Genomic DNA, 16,981 nt, shown 5'->3' on the forward strand with positions numbered 1-16,981 from the left:
ATACTTTTATATGTTCAGTGTCTAGTTTTGGTGGGGTTGATCGAGAAGGTGGTGGTAGTGGTGACAATGTAAAGAATATCACAACAAGGCATGGTGTAGTTAATAATGAGAGTAACAATGATTTGCCTTCTGGTAAAATTTTGTATATATAATTTTTCCATTCTTTTTTTATTTATTTAACTTTCTGTATGTTTGCGTTCACTAACACTTTTTAACTTTTTCAGCCCCTATGTAAACGAGCATGATCTTGGCTTGGATTCTACCTTGAACTGTCTGCGTCTACAATTGATCAAATCACCGTCATTACACAACATGCAAAATATAAGCTGGCAACTCATGATGTTAAAATGTCTAGACCTTCTCTGTTGCCATCAGGAATCCCTGCACAGACACGACCAGATGTTGTTATCAAGTCTAAAGCTCCTCCTTCGTAACAAAATACTACTCCATAGGGTACAACTCTTGATGTTACTAATTCTGAAGTTGGTATGTAAATCAGAGATTTTTGATAAATTTTTATTTAAATAGTGATGTTGATAATACTTTTATATGTTCAGCATCTTGGATTGATGGTGTTGGTCGAGCGGATCTTCGTGGCAGTAATGTCAATTTTCCTTCTGGTAACATCTTCTATATATAACTTTTCTTTTTTTTATTTCTTAACTTCGTATATTTTTTCATTCACTAACATTCTGTAATTTAAGCTTCATGTCGACACGAGGGTGATCTTGGCTTGGATTCTGATTTTGAATATGCTGACTCTCAACTTGATCTAATTGCTGCCATTACACAAGGAGGGAGACATAATGCAAATGAATCTAGAAATGAACTAACAACTCGTGATGTTAATAAGTTTAAACCTGACTCGTCGGTATCAAGAACTGTTGTCCAGAAACGAACAGATGTTGAAAAAACTACTGTAGTTTTCACACAGAAAAGGCGCCCTGCAGCTGTAAAACAGTCGTTGTTTATGAATGACTGGCAATCTGGTGTAAGTGTGGTTGGAGGATCCTTGAAGGTTATCAAAGGAAGATTTTCATTTGTAAATGGCATTTTAATAAATGTTGTTTTTAAGCTTACGAGTGCATTCTCAAATTTTGTTAAAGTAGAAATGCTATTGGGGGAATGTGTATTCGTTACCAGTTACTTTTGTTTTCAAGTTTTCTTAATTTTTACATATGTTTTTCTTATCCATATCTTCTTTTGTATGAAATAGGGAAGTATATTTACCTGATGCTAAGAATCTGGACCCTTGTTTTGACTTTAAAGTTGAACAAATTGATGATAAGACGTTTTTTCACACATTAAACTTTTCTGGCAGGCTGTTGTCTAGGTCAATATGTGTACTGCTTTTTATTTTTATTTTTATGTTAGTTAATGCATACTGCTAGTGTTAGTCATATTTTCTTTCCTTTTTTGTACTTTTTATTCTATTGTATTATTTTCAGGTATTCAATTCAATACGATGCTATCAGAGTATACAGTATACTTTAATAGTATATGTATATAATTTTGTCCTTTTGTTACAGAGCTTGAATATTATATTCTACTTTTTAGGAAGAAGGCAAAATATGAAATTAATATGCCAATCAAGATCATAACTATAGATACCCTTTTTAATAATATCATTCATAGGGTTTATGCAGAATTTGTAAAAGGTGGGAAAAATATCATTTGATTGATAGATCAAATGATATTATGGAGTACATGAAAGGATTTCGGATGTATTGCAACACTCCGAGGCACCAAGTTGATCATGTACTCTTTCCAATTAATTTGGCAGAAAAGTGGCATTGGATATTGGGTTGTGTATGATTCCATAAGATATATTTTTATGTATATGACTCGCTACGTAGTCGAAAGAACAAAAAGTTATTCAAAAGGTGGCATAGGCATATGCTGTGTTGATCCCCATATTTCTGGTTAGCATTGACTTTTATAATCAAAGAGGAGATATTGTAGTAGAAAATAGTCTGCATATGGAAAAGGAGTTGACTGATCCCTTTTCAAATTGAATTGCTTACAAATCTGCCAACACAGTTAAATTCATAAGAATAATTACTTTTTTTACTTTATTTTCCTCATTCATATTAACATTTTCAATACTAATCGATTTTATATTTATATTTACTTATTTTATTTCAGAGATTGTGGAGTATATGTTGCATGCTTTGCTGAGTACATTATTGAAGGTCTTCCAATCTCTGTTGATAATTTTGATGTGGATGGTCTTCGAGCTAGGTTTGTATACTATTGTGGCACTATGGGAGGAACAAGCAGCTGCATGGTGAATCAAGTGAGTCTGACACTCCAGGAGTAACAAAAAAGACTCGTGGAACGAAGCACAAGAAATAGTATAGGACTATCTTTTCTTTTAGTTAATCGTAGCATGAAAACTTTGCAGGATTTTAATAGTATTTGGTGAAGTATGGTAATTTGTATTAGTAGATTGTAAAACTCTAGATTTTAAAAGTGTGTGTTCTAGGAATACAATTGTAATATTACAATATGTTGCTATAACAGTTTTTAGTTTGGAATATGTGTTTTAATTTTGGAATCTAACTTCAGATTGTTTCATTTTGAAAAATAGTAGCAGTTTTAATTTTGGCAACATATTTATTTGAATGAGAGGAAATATTTTAGAAAGTGAATTGAGTTTGGATTTGTGTTGAGAATAGTTTTTAATTATAGTTGAATCTGGTATTTGTTTTTACATGTTAGATTATATATTTACCTGCTTGCACATGAGTTGCAAAGTGTGTCTATTATGCTAAGAAATTCTCTGCAAATTTTGCATTGCTGCACCAGTTATATTTTGTAAAGATTTTGGTTCAAGTACATTAGTGTAGTAGAAGTATATACCAATTAGGTATACAAATATACTATTTGAGTATCACATTGTATTTGAGTACCTTTTTCCTGCAGTAACTAGTTATAAATGCATTTCACTTTTATATACTAAAATACTGACATGAGCTACAAAGTGTTAAGAAATTTTGTACAGATGTTGCATTTTGGTGCACCACTTGTATTCCTGCATAGATTTTGGTTTAGCCATATTAGTGCAATACAACTATATACCAATAAGGTATACAGATATATATCATTTTGTGATAATATTTGAGTACTTTTTTCTCTACAGCAAATAGATGTAAATGCATTCGACTTTTATATACTAAAATACTGGCATGCCCATTTTATTAAGAAATTCTGTAAAGATGTTGCATTTTGGTGCACTTGTATTTCTGCACAAATTTTGGTTTAGCCATGTTAGTGTAATACAAGTATATACCAATAAGGTATACATATATACTATTTGGGTATCACATTATATTTGAGTACCTTTTTTTTTGCAGCAACTAGATGTAAATGCATTCCACTTTTATATACTAAAATACTTACATGAGCTGCAAAATGTGCCCATTTTGTTAAGGAATTTTGTACAGATGTTGCATTTTGGTGCACCACTTGTATTTCTCACAAATTTTGATTTAGCGATATTAGTGCAATATAACTATATACCAATAAGATATACAGATATACCATTCGGGTATCACATTGTATTTGAGTACCATTTTTCCTATAGCAACTGCATATAAATGGCTTCCAATTTGTTATACTAAAATACTGATATGATTTGCAAAGTGTGCCCATTTTGTTAAGGAATTTTATACATATGTTGCATATTTGCACATATTTTGAGTTTAGCCATAATAGTGCAATACAATTATATACCAATAAGGAATACATATATACTATTTGGGTATCACATTGTATTTTGAGTACCTTTTTTCCTGTAGCAAGTGCATGTAACTGGCTTCCACTTTTATATACTAAACTACCAAATAAGCAGATTCTTATTGAAAACACAAGTACTTTCTTGAAAAAGTAATTTGGCAAACAATCACTATACCTAATATATGTCAAGTGCAAGACATGCATTTTATTTCTTTGCAATTTAAATGATATGATTCTACGATATATCAGTTCTATAAAAAACATTGAAGCTTATATCAATATCTCTTTGAAATATTTCTACACGTTCTCCGGTTGTGTCCTTTTTTTTCCACATAGTGCACATGTAACTGTATAACCTTCCCAACCTTCTATGCCTATCTTCTTTTTAGGTCTTCCTGGTCTGATTCTTTTTTTTTTGGTGGTAGTACCACATATGAAGAGACATGTTCTAGAATTTTCCACGTAGTTTTATTCGACAAAGGGTTTACTGGTATCCCATATATTTTCAGCAAGTAGTCTTTGTTGAAGTAAGCCGAGCAATACTTGTATGCATCCATATGAAATTTTTGTATAACTGCCATTGCATGTGAACATAGAATATCTCTAGCTGAAATATTCCACAAGTGCAATTTTTTTCATGTAGGCGCACCACATTTCTTGTTTAGCCATCAATGACTAAATGTAAGAACTCAGTTGATGGAAACACCTAATATAATTTTAATTTAAAAAATTCATTAGCTAGGTTCAATCAAGATTTGCTTCTCCAGAGTGCCAAAGGCAAGCATGACATTATTATGGCTGTGTGAAGTAATAGTATTTTTAATAACAATATGCAGTTATTTAGTGAAATTTCTAAGGTGTAGAAGTAAACTACAGTACATGCGGTGTTGATATGATTTTGAAAATTCCTATTGTCGTTGCATGTGACGAGATAGTATTATCTGCCAATATTTTTTTATACTTTTTTTCGATCTTCATAAATGATTCCACGACATTATTCTGAGTGGTATAATTCTATTTATGAATCAAGCTAATCATAAAGTCAAGCAAATTCACAACAGGGTGGTCTTTTGCGTGCTTGTTTGTTGTATTTAGTGATTCTGCAATATTTGATGTCATGGTCATGGTTCTATTTACCTTGGAATGTGCCCGGGACCATTTATCATATCCAATATCCATCAGTTTACTATCAATAGCTTCTAATTCTGCCATATGACTGTTGAATTCTTCAACTGTGTATGCTCTTGCTAACACAAAGTGTACTTCTTTGATTTATTTTTAGCTCTTCCTAAAGTTCGTCTTTATATTGTTCCATAGATGGAACATACATGCACAATGAGGGACTTCTAGATAAACAATTGAAGTTGTTCTCCATATATCATCATGCATGTCTGATACAATGCACATTCCCTCTCTTTGTCCATAGGTTTCTCTGAACTACTCAAAGAACCATTCCCACGATGTATCGTTCTCCGAATCAATAATTGCATATGCAAGGGGGTAGAATTTGTCTTGTAAAACCAAGTAAAAAACTATTAGTTACAAGATACACTATTAATATATCATTTCATATAGTATTACAGTCATAGGTAGGTGCAGGTATGTAGCAAAATAATTATATATTCCGTTGGTATACTTATATACCATATTGGTATCATATGATACTGAGGATCTTTTTTGCTGCTTAACTGAATATAATTGGATTGCATTTTTAAAATAGTAAAGTACATCAATAATTCAATACTGATTCTGAAACTTTTTTTCTTACCCTCTGCGTCTTGCGTGGAAGCCGTGAGTATGGTCCCGTTGTATGTTGACTTTAAAAAACTTTCATCAATTACAATTGTTGGCCTACAATAGATCCAACCTCTAATCAATGCATATATCTCAATGAATGCATACAAGAAGCTTCCATCTACTTCAGTGTGTAGTCATATCATTGATCCTGGGTTAGCGTACTTTAACATGTAAAGGATATGTTGGTATTTTCTTGTATGACTCACTCGGTGTTCCTCTCAACAATTGCATTGCTTTTTCTTTTGATCTCCATGGTTGCATGTAGCTTAAGTCAATACTATATGCTTTTTGGATGTCTCTATGGATATATGTTGGTTTATATATAGTTTTGGGGTAAACAAGCTTATCTTGTACCATAATCTTGGGCTGAAAGCAGTGACGAGCTCAGAAACAACAGTCAGAGATCAATACCAATAACCAGTAACAGTTAAGAATATAAAGGAAATAGTAGAAGCAGGTAGCTCAATGATATTATGTTAAGCTTGTTCACATTTCAGAAATTTAGCCATGCTTTCCAAATATAACAGTTTAAGCCCAACACGGATACGACACTTCATTTACCAACTAGCATGAGGAAGGTATATCTCTATGCCTACATGTCAAATATACATGTCAAATCTATAATATCAGAGTGACACCATTAAGACTAACCACACATCAACACTTAGCACTATACGGGTGCCTGGCATAACTGCCCATCCTCAAGCACGTATATAAAACATTGTGCCTGCGCCCACTGCTGGTATGTCAGACTCCGAAGGGGCGAATCCTGCCCAAGCGCTAATTATAATCTCATAGACCAAAAATAGGGCCTGGTGCACACGTCTCCCTAAAACAATAACGCTTAGCCCAATATGAGCCTGGCGTACGCGTCACCTCAAAATAAATACCAAATCGGCACAATGGCCCAAACTCAGTCATCATCAAGTCTCAGTTAACCATATCTCACAATATAAAATTTCAACAATGTTACACATATGAAGAATCAACAACATGTGAGGAATCAAATAAGAACATACTAAGACAGAGATAACATACACGGATGTAGCATCATGACTGAAGTATGTGTACAATTAAGGCAAATAGCTTAGAAACGACAAGAATAGTCCTATCAAGTCTCAAATGAATAACATATAGCCTAAACGTGATTTCTAACATGAATCAGAGCTCAGATGATCGTAAAGGTTTAGAAAACATGGATATAGCAAGGCATGATAGCAAAACAATCCCATGATAGCCTAAAAGCCACCTCTAATCATGAACACTTTAGTACATGCACACGCACTCGTCACCTAGCATATACTTCACCCTAATACCTCTCGTATAACATAGTTTCCAAAGTTAAGTACCCTCATATTCGAGTTTAGATATGTTACTTACCTCAAAGCACGCAAATCAATACTCCAAAAAGCCCTTGCCACGTGAATCGGCTTCTGAGCGACTCGAATCTAGCCAAAGCAACTTAATATCATCAATATAAACCATCGAAAATAATTCCAAATGATAAAGCTAAGTCTTAAATCAAATATGCAAAGTAAACTCAAAAGTCAACCCCGGGCCGGCACCCCAGAACCCGATAAACAAAATTGATAATCTTTATCTATCAACAAAATTGATAATCTTTATTCACCTCTTCAATTGTAGCAAAAATCCTCTCAAACATCGCCTCCAACCGAGCTCCAAAATTCTAACTATGAGAACATGACCAAACCCTCGTTTTAAAATATTTTGCCCAGTGATTCTCGCACCTACGACTCACTTAACCGCACATGCAGTCCCGCATCTGCGGCTCCCTCCAAGTGTCAGACCATCTGCTTCTGCGGACATTCCATCGCATCTGTGATTCCGCTTCTACAGACTCCTTCTACATATGCGGTCCCCGACCTTCTAGCAACATTCCGCTTCTGCGGTCTCCTTTGCGCATCTGCGTATGCACACCTACGCCCTAATATCCGCATCTGTAGACTTCCTCTATAGTCTCTCCCCTTTGTTTTTGCGCTCACACGCCCGCATCTGCGGGCTCACAAATACGGAAATACCCTCGCACTTGCGCTCTTCTCGGCTTATGCCTATCCCGCATCTGCGATCTCCAGGCCACTTCTGCGGCCTCGCACCTGTGGCCAACCCCTCGCAAGTGCGATTGCACCAGAACCTGCAATCCTTCAGCCATTTCTCTAAGTCCAAACATGATATCCAACTCATCCGAATCACACCCGAGGCCCTCGAGACCCCATCCAAACATACCAATAAGTCCTAAAACACGATACGAACTTACTCGAAGCCTCAAATCACATTAAAAAAATACCAAAATCATGAATCGCACCCCAATTAAAGCCTAATGAAACTAATAAACTTTCAACTTATAAAACTCTTGTCGAACTATATCAAATCAACTATGAATGATCTCAAGTTTTGCATGCAAGTCCCAAATGACACATCGGACCTATTTCAACTCCAGGAACCAAAATCCAACCCGATATCAACAAAGTCAACTCCCGGCCAAACCTCTCACCCTTCCAAACCTTCAAGTTTCCTACTTTCTCCAAAAAATACCAAATAAACCTACGGACCTCCAAATCAACATTCGGACATGCGCCTAAGTCCAAAATTACCATACGAAGCTATTAAAACCATCAAAACACTATTCCGAATTCATCTAGACAAAAATCAAACTCCGATCAACTCTTTCAACTTAAGCTTTCAACCTTGGGATTAAGTGTCCCAGTTCATTCTGAAACTTCCTCGAAACCAATACAACCACCTTGGTAAGTCACATAACCACAATTAAATATAGAAGAGGCTTAGGGGAACGGGGTTGCAATACACAAAACGACTGATTGGGTCGTTATATTCTCCCCCTCTTAAACAAAAGTTCATCCTCGAACGGGTTTAGAATCATACCTGGAGTCTCAAAAAGGTAAGGATATCTGGTCCGCATCTCCTGCTCGGTCTCCCAAGTAGCCTCCTAGACTGGCTGACCTCTCCAATGCAACTTCAATGATAAGATATTCTTTGACCGCAGCTTCTGAACCTGCCGATCCAAAATAGCCAACCAGCTCCACATCATAAGTCAAATCCCCAACTAGATGGATCGTGTTGAAGTACAAAACATGTGAAGGATCACCATAATACTTCTAGAGCATTGAAACATGAAATACTGGGTGAACTCCCGATAGCCTGGGTGGCAAGGCAAGTCTATAGGCCACCTCTCCCACTCTCTCAAGCACCTCAAAAGGGCCAATATACCAAGGGCTTAATTTTCCCTTCTTCCCGAATCGCATCGCACCCTTCATGGGCGAAACTCTGAGCAGAACCTTCTCACCCACCATGTAAGCTACATCTCGAACTTTTCAATCCATATAACTCTTATATCTGGACTGATCTGTGTGAATTCTCTCCTGAGTCACCTTAACCTTCTCCATAGCATCACAGACCAAATCAGTGCCCAAAAATCTTGCCTCCCCAGGCTCAAACCAATCGATCGGAGAACGACATCTCCTCCTATACAAGGACTCATAAGGCGCTATCTGGATACTTGATTGAAAGTTGTTGTTGTACGCAAACTCTCCGAGCGGTAGAAACTGATCCCATGAACCTCCGAAATCCATAACACAGGCACGTAGCATGTCCTCCAATATCTGAATAGTGCGCTCAGACTACCCATCTGTCTGGGGATGGAATGTTGTACTCAACACTACCTGTGTGCCCAACTCTCGCTGCACCGCTTTCCAAAACTGGGATATGAATTGCGTGCCTCGGTCGAAAATGATGGAAACGGGTATGCCATGCAGGCGGATAATCTCCCGGATGTAAATCTGAGCCAAACGCTCTGAAAAATAGGAAGTCATCACCGGAATAAAGTGTGAGGACTTAGTCAACCGATCCACAATAATCCAGATTGCATCATATTTCTTCAAGGTCTATGGTAAGCTTACTACAAAATCCATAGTGATGCGCTCCCACTTCCACTCCGGTATCTCCAATATCTAAGTCAACCCTCCCGGTTTTTGATGCTCATACTTCACCTGTTGACAATTCAAACACGGAGAGACATAAGCAACAATATCTTTCTTCATTCTCCTCCACTAATAGTGCTATTTCAAGTCACGGTACATCTTCGTGACACCTGGGTGAATGGAATAGCGCGAGCTATAAGCGTCCTCAAGGATCAAATCTTTCAACCCATCAACATTTAGAACACAAATCCGGCCTTGAAGCCGTATAACACCAGCATCACCAATCATGACCTCCTTAGCACCACCCCGCTGCACCGTGTCCCTCAACACCAACAAGTGAGGATCATCAAACTGGCGAGCCTTGATATGCTCCAACAACGATGACTGAGCCACAACACAAGTATAAACCCGGATAGGCTCCGAAACATCCACTCTCACAAATTGATTGGCAAAAGCCTGAACATCCATGGTTAGTGGCCTCTCTTCTACCGGTAAAATATGTCAAATTTCCCATACTATCAGCCTTCCTACTCAATGCATCGGCCACTACATTGACCTTCCTCAGATGATATAATATGGTGATATCATAGTCTTTCATCAACTCTAACCATCCCCGTTGCCGCAAATTAAGGTCTTTCTACTTGAACAAGTGCTGGAGACTCCGATGCTCGGTATAGACCTCACATGGTACGCCATACAAATAGTGCCTCCAAATCTTCAGCGTGTGAACAATGGCTGCCAGCTCTTAGTCATGCACAGAGTAATTCTTCTCATAAACCTTCAACTACCAAGATACGTAGTCAATCACACTACCATCCTACATCAATACCGTGCCAAGCCCAATATGCGATACATCACAATACACAGTGTATGACCCCGTACCTTAGGCAACATTAATATTGGGGTTGTAGTCAATGTTGTCTTAAGCTTCTGAAAGCTCACCTCACACTCGTCGGACCATCTGAAAGGAGCACCCTTCTAGGTCAATCTAGTCAAAGGTGTAGCAATGGATGAGAAACCCTCCACAAAATGGCGATAATAACCTGCCAAACCCAAGAAGCTTCGAATCTCTGTAGTCGAAGACGGTCTAGGCCAACTCTAAACTGCCTTAATTCTTTGGATCCACCTTGATCCCCTCACTAGACACCACGTGCCCCAAGAATACCACTGAATCAAGCCAAAATTCACACTTGGAGAATTTAGCGTATAGCTTCTACTCCCTCAGTCTGGAGTACGATCCTCAGATGCTGCTCATGATCCTCTTGGTTGCGTGAGTACACCAATATATAATCAATGAATACTATGACGAAGGAATCAAGATTTGGCTGGAACACATTATTCATCAAGTGCATAAAGGCTGATGGGGCATTGGTTAGCCCAAAAGACATCACGAGAAACTCATAATGATCATAGCGGGTCCTAAATGCCGTCTTAGGAATGTCTGAATCCCGGATCTTCAACTGATGATATCCCGACCTCAAATCAATCTTCTAAAACACTCTAGCACCCTGAAGCTGATCAAATAAGTCATTCATGCACGGTAATGGTCACTTGTTCTTAACTGTAACTTTGTTCAACTACCTGTAGTCAATACACATCCTCATAGTACCATCTTTCTTCCTCACGAATAGAACCGATGCACCCCAAGGTGACACAGTAGGCCTGATGAAGTCCTTATCAAGTAATTCCTACAAGTGTTCCTTCAACTCTATAGGTGTCATGTGGTACGGTAAAATAGAGATAGGTTGAGTGCCCGGTACCAAGTCAATACCAAAATTAATGCCCCTATCGGATGGCATACCCGACAAGTCTGCTGGAAATACATCTAGGAAGTCTCTCATTATAAGAACAGATACAACGGTAGGAGTATCAGTACTAACATCCCTCAGGAAAGCCAAATATGCCAAACATCCCTTCTCAATCATCTGTTGAGCCTTCAATGTAAAATCACCATACTAGGAACATAATCCAGGGAGCCTCTCCACTACAACCTCGGCACCCCCAGCATCACCAACTTCACGGTCTTAGCATGACAATGAAGAATAGCGTGACATGGCAAAAATCAGTCCATGCCCAAAATCATGTCAAAATCAACCATGCTAAGCAGTGAAAGATCAACGCTTGTCTCATAACCCCTAATAGTCACCACACATGACTGATATACGCAGTCTGCAATAATAGAATCACCCACCGGTGTAGATACATGAATATGCATAACTAAGGAATCACGAGGCATATCTAAGTAACGAGAAAAGTATGATGACACATATGAATAAGTGTAACCAGGGTCAAATAGTACGGAAGCATCCCTGTGGCACACTAAAAATATACGTGTGATCACAGCATCGGAAGCAATTTCCTCCAGTATGGCGGGAAAGGCATAGAAACGAGCCTGACCACCACCTGCCTGACCTCCCTCTCTGGGGAGACCTCGACCCGCATTACCTCCACCCCAAGCTGGCTCAGCGGGTGGTGTAGCAACTGGTGTAGGAGTTATAATATGGCCTCCCTGCTGCACTAGACCTCTATAATAATGAGGAGAATACTTCCTCACATGCCCCAACTCTCCACAATCGTAACAACCTTGAACCAGAAATGACTGTGGAACCTAAATCGGGCCCTGAGTACTAGAATAACCATTGGAAGAACCCGGTACTGACAAACCCTGAACTAATGGAGCACGGTATGAGCTCTGAGTTGGGAGTTCACTGAAAGAAGACTAAACTGGATGAGTGTTGTATGAACCGTGGCTAGCTGATGAACCACGAGGAACCTGATGAGCCATCTGAGCGGGCCTATAAGGACGATCTCTGGTGTAATGTGACTGACCTCCAGTCGAGGTACCACTTAAACCACCTAAACCACAGGGCATCTTGCCGTCCCACTCCTTGCTTTCAAGCCCGCAAACCTGCTTCAAGCACCTAGCAATCTCGACCACCTGGTCAAACCTAGCATCTGTCTCGGCCTCTCGAACCAAACTGTAACGTAAGCCATAGTTAAGGCCATCAATGAACCTCCTTATCCTCTCTATCTCTCAATGGGAACCAACCATATAGCATGATGGGCCAAATCCCCAAATCTCATCTCATACTAAGTCACAGCATAGCTCCCTGATGTAGCTTCTCAAAATCTCTACGCAGCTCCTCTCTACGAGTCTGTGGGACAAACTTCTCTAAGAAGATAACTAAGAACTCATGCCATGTAATTGCCATTGTGCCAACTGGCCTCCTCAGCTCATAAGTGTCATCTAGAAAGTAGTAAATGCAACTCCACTGATCTCCAAAATACCCACTGTGCGAAGAATCAGCAGACACCTATCTAGAAAATCCTAAGTATACTCAAACTCCTCTCCGCTGATCTCTGGAGGCTTAATCCTCCCAAACTGCTCCAACCTCTTCTACTCCTCATCACTCATAAGTGGACCAACCTTGGTCCAAGCATCAACAGCTGGCTGAACTAGTAATACCCTCGTTGTTTGATGACCTTGAGCTAGCTGATACAGAGTACAGGCAGTGGGATTTTGGGCACCTCCCCTAGCCTATGAGGTAGCCGGTGCAACTGGAATCGAAACTGTCTGAGCCAGGCTCATGCACACAGCCAAAATCTGGGCTAAGAGTCATGAGGGCCAGGCATAATGATAGGCACTGCCGGTGCCTGAGCTGTCCCCACCGGCTCAACAATATCTGCTACATGCTCCTCAACTAGAGCAACTGGTGGCTCTACATGTGCTACTCTAGTTGTAGTACGAGCCTCACCTCAGCCTCTACCGTGACCGTGACCTCGTCCTCTTGCGGCCCTAATGGGTGGTACTGGGGGTCATCCACCTGATCCGGCTGCACATGTTCTCACCATCTATGAGAGAATAGAAGAGTCAAGGTTCAAAGTTCGGAAATAACAAATTCGCATGACAAGAATGTAAGAAAGTGAAGTTTCCTAATAGTTCGGTAGCCTCTCAAAGATAAGTACAGACGTCTCTGTACCAATCCTTAAGACTCTACTAAACTTGCTCATGACTCGTGAGACCTAAGCAACCTAGTGCTCTGATATCAACTTGTCACGACCCAACTGCCACTGGAGCCGCAACGGCGCCTAACACTACTTATTAGGCGAGCCAACGGTCACATGAGAACAACAAGTTTAATAAAACAAGGTTTAATAAACTCAACAATGGAAATATCATGAAATAGCTGAGAAAGTAACAACAATACTGCTACAAAGATCCTAAAGATCTGGTGTCAATGAGTACATGAGCACTACTGAGTATCAAAATACAAGGGCAAATTCTCAATTCAATTGTCCGAATAGTAGAACAGTAATCATAGAAATAATGAAAGAGAACTTCAAGGTCTGCGGACGGTATAACAGCTACCTTGTAGTCTCCCAAAAGCTGGTTGCAACAGAACTCAAGAGATCACCTCGTCCAGAAGTACTTGGATCTGTACACCAAGTGCAGAGTGTATCATGAGTACAACCGACCCCATGTACTCAATAAGTAACAATACTAACCTTGGGCTAAAAGCACTGACGAGCTCAAAAACAACAGTCAGAGACCAATATTATTAACCAGTGATAGTTCAGAATATAAAGGAAATAGTAGAAGCATGTAGCTCAATGATATTATGTTTAGCTTATTCAAATTTTAGAAATTTAGGCATGCTTTCCAAGTATAATAGTTTAAGACAAACACGGATACGACACTTCATTTATCAACTAGCATGAGGAAGGTACATCTCTATGCCTACATGTCAAATATACATGTCACATCTATAATATCAGAGTGACACCATTAAGACTAACCACACATAAACACTTAGCACTATACGGGTTCCTGGCATAACTTCCCATCCTCAAGCACGTATATAAAACATTGTGCCTGCGCCCACTGCTGGTATATCAGACTCTGGAGGGGAGGATCCTGTCCAAGCGCTAATTATAATCACATAGCGCATATAATTGGGGCCTGGTGCACACGTCGCCCCAAAACAATAACTCTTAGCCCAATATGAGCCTGACGTACACGTCATCTCAAAATTAATACCGAATCGGCACTATGGCCCATACTCAGTCAACAACTAGTCAAGTTTAAGTTAACCACATCTCATAATATTAAATTTCAATAATGTTACCCGTATGAGGCATTAACAACATGTGAGAAATCAAATAAGAACATATTGAGGCAGAAATATTATACACGGGTGTAGCATCATGACTAAGAGTATGTGTGCATTAAGGCAAATAGCTCAGAAATGGCAAGAATAATCCTATGAAGTATCAAACGAATATCACATAGCCTAGACATGAATTCTAGCATGAATCAGAGCCCAAATGATCATACACTTTTACAAAATACGGATATAACAAGGCATGATAGCAAAACAATCCTATGATAGCCTAAAAGCCACATCTAATCATGAACACTTCGGCGCACGCACACACGCCCGTCACTTAGCTTGTATGTCACCCCAATACCTCTTGTATAACATAGTTTTCAGGGTTAAGTACCCTCAAATCCGAGTTTAGACATGTTACTTATCTCAAAGTGCACAAATCAATACTCTAAAAAGCCCTTGCCACGTGAATCAGCCTTCGAGCGACTAGAATCTAGCCAAAACAACTTAATATCATTAATATAAACCGCCGGAAACAATTCCAAATGATAAATCTAAGTCTTGAATCAAATATGCAAAGTCAACCCAAAAGTCAACCACTGGCCCGCACCCCGGAACTCGACAAAATTTACAAATTCCGAACACCCATTCAATTATGAGTCCAACCATACTAATTTCATCCAATTCCATCCACAAATCGACCCTCAAATCACCAAATGTCACTCTCCAAAAACATAGCCCAGAAACCCCAAAATTCACTTTAAATTCATATAAACTAGGTATAATAATCAACGGGTAATCAATATCTATCAACAAAATTGAATAATCTTTACTCACCTCTTCAATTGTAGCAAAATGCCTCTCAACAATCGCCTCCAACTGACCTCCAAAATTTCAACTATGAAAAAATGATCAAACCCTCATTTTAAAACCTTCTCCCAGCGATTCTCGCACCTGCAGCTTACTTAACTACACCTAGGGTCCTGCTTTTGCGAAAAAATGGCCGCATCTGCGGCTCCCTCCAAGCGCCTGACCACTCGTTTCTGCCGACATTCCATCGCATCTGCGAGTCTACTTTTGCGGACTCCTTCTGAATCTTCAGTCCCCGACCTTCCAGCAACTTACCACATCTGCGGTCTCCTTTGCGCATCTGCGCATGTGCACCTGTGCCCCAATGTCCGCATTTGCGGACTTCCTCTATAGCCTCTCCCCTTTACTTCTGCACTCACATGCCCGTATCTGCGGGCTCGCAGATGCGGAAATACCTTCACACCTGCGCTCTTCCCCAACTTCTACCTAGCCCGTATTTGCGATCACCAAGCCACTTATGCGGCCTGATGAGTGGGGATTTTGACTACTTATTGGCAACCTTTTGCTTTCGTTTTAGTCCAAAAACGTTTAATTGTGTTCCCAAAAACTGATGAAATATGCTTAATTGTAGAAATGGTGGAAAATGAGAATAAAAAAAGAAATCCATCTCAAGAAGGAGCAATCTGAACCAAGGATAAAAACAGGCACAAAAGCTCTAAAGTGCAGACCGCAGATTATCATCTGCCGCCGCATATTGTGCAGAAGAACTTGTCAGAGATCTGTGAGAAGTGCGGTCCTCACATGAGATGTGTGGCCGTAGAAGCAAGGGAAGGCCGGAAGTTCAGAGAACATGCATATCAAGTTCAACGGAAGTGCGGACCGCATAATTATTGTGCGGCCGCAGAAGATCAACAATGCAGGCGTAGTTGCATTCGTACGGTCCGCACATGGAATTGTGTGGCCGCAGAACCTCCAATAGGGCATTTTTGTCCGAAATTTTCAGCACTATATAAATAAAAGAGATTCACTTTTCTAGGTTAAGTTTTGACATCAGCAGCTACAGTAGGCGTTTCCTTTTACTTTTTTTAGTAGTTTTTGCCATTTTGCGCTTTTTGAACATTGATTTTATCATTTTAATTATCAATATGGGTTTAATTATCACTTCTTCTTCTTTCTCTTCCAATTTAAGCATGAGTAGCTAGATTCTCACTAGGGTTGTGACCCAACCCTAGTGTGTGAACTTAATGGGTGTTTGATTTATTGCTTGTTTATGGTTGGGTTTTGATTATCTAGCCTAGTTCTTGCTTTAATTTGAAGAATTAATGGTTGCAAACATTATTTCATGCCTATTTGACTTGGTATCTACTTGAGAAAGAGAGATTTAGTCTAGGAAAACTTATCTAGCAAGAAATTGGGTCAATCGAGAGATTGATAAGTCCAATTAAAGGGTTGAACCTAGAGATAGTAAAACCCGACTTGAGCTTATTATCAACTGCTTTGTTCAATACCCATTTGGACTTAAGAAAGCCAAATTGGGCAAAATCACTTTTTGACCGAGAGGTATCGAATGAG

General features: G+C 39.3%; 1 protein-coding gene across 1 annotated transcript; it reads right to left on the reverse strand.

The window, feature by feature from the left end:
• Positions 1-11,553: 11,553 nt before the first annotated feature.
• On the reverse strand, positions 11,554-12,703 carry LOC138901339 (uncharacterized). Its single transcript, XM_070189095.1, has 3 exons — positions 12,591-12,703; positions 12,265-12,469; positions 11,554-12,099 (listed from the first exon to the last, which is right to left on the reverse strand). Exons 1-3 carry the CDS (start codon positions 12,701-12,703, stop codon positions 11,554-11,556), a joined length of 864 nt encoding a protein of 287 aa, XP_070045196.1.
• Positions 12,704-16,981: the final 4,278 nt, after the last annotated feature.

This window comes from Nicotiana tomentosiformis, chromosome 11, assembly GCF_000390325.3.
Source record: "Nicotiana tomentosiformis chromosome 11, ASM39032v3, whole genome shotgun sequence".
NCBI lineage: Eukaryota > Viridiplantae > Streptophyta > Magnoliopsida > Solanales > Solanaceae > Nicotiana > Nicotiana tomentosiformis.

Coding starts and splice junctions, on each gene's coding strand:
- LOC138901339 (XM_070189095.1), bottom strand. CDS start 12,703: ATGGCAATTACATGGCATGAGTTCTTAGTTATCTTCTTAGAGAAGTTT. Junction 12,470..12,590: donor CTACATCAGGGAGCTATGCT/GTGACTTAGTAT, acceptor CTTACGTTACAG/TTTGGTTCGAGAGGCCGAGA. Junction 12,100..12,264: donor CCGCTCAGATGGCTCATCAG/GTTCCTCGTGGT, acceptor GGCCCGATTTAG/GTTCCACAGTCATTTCTGGT.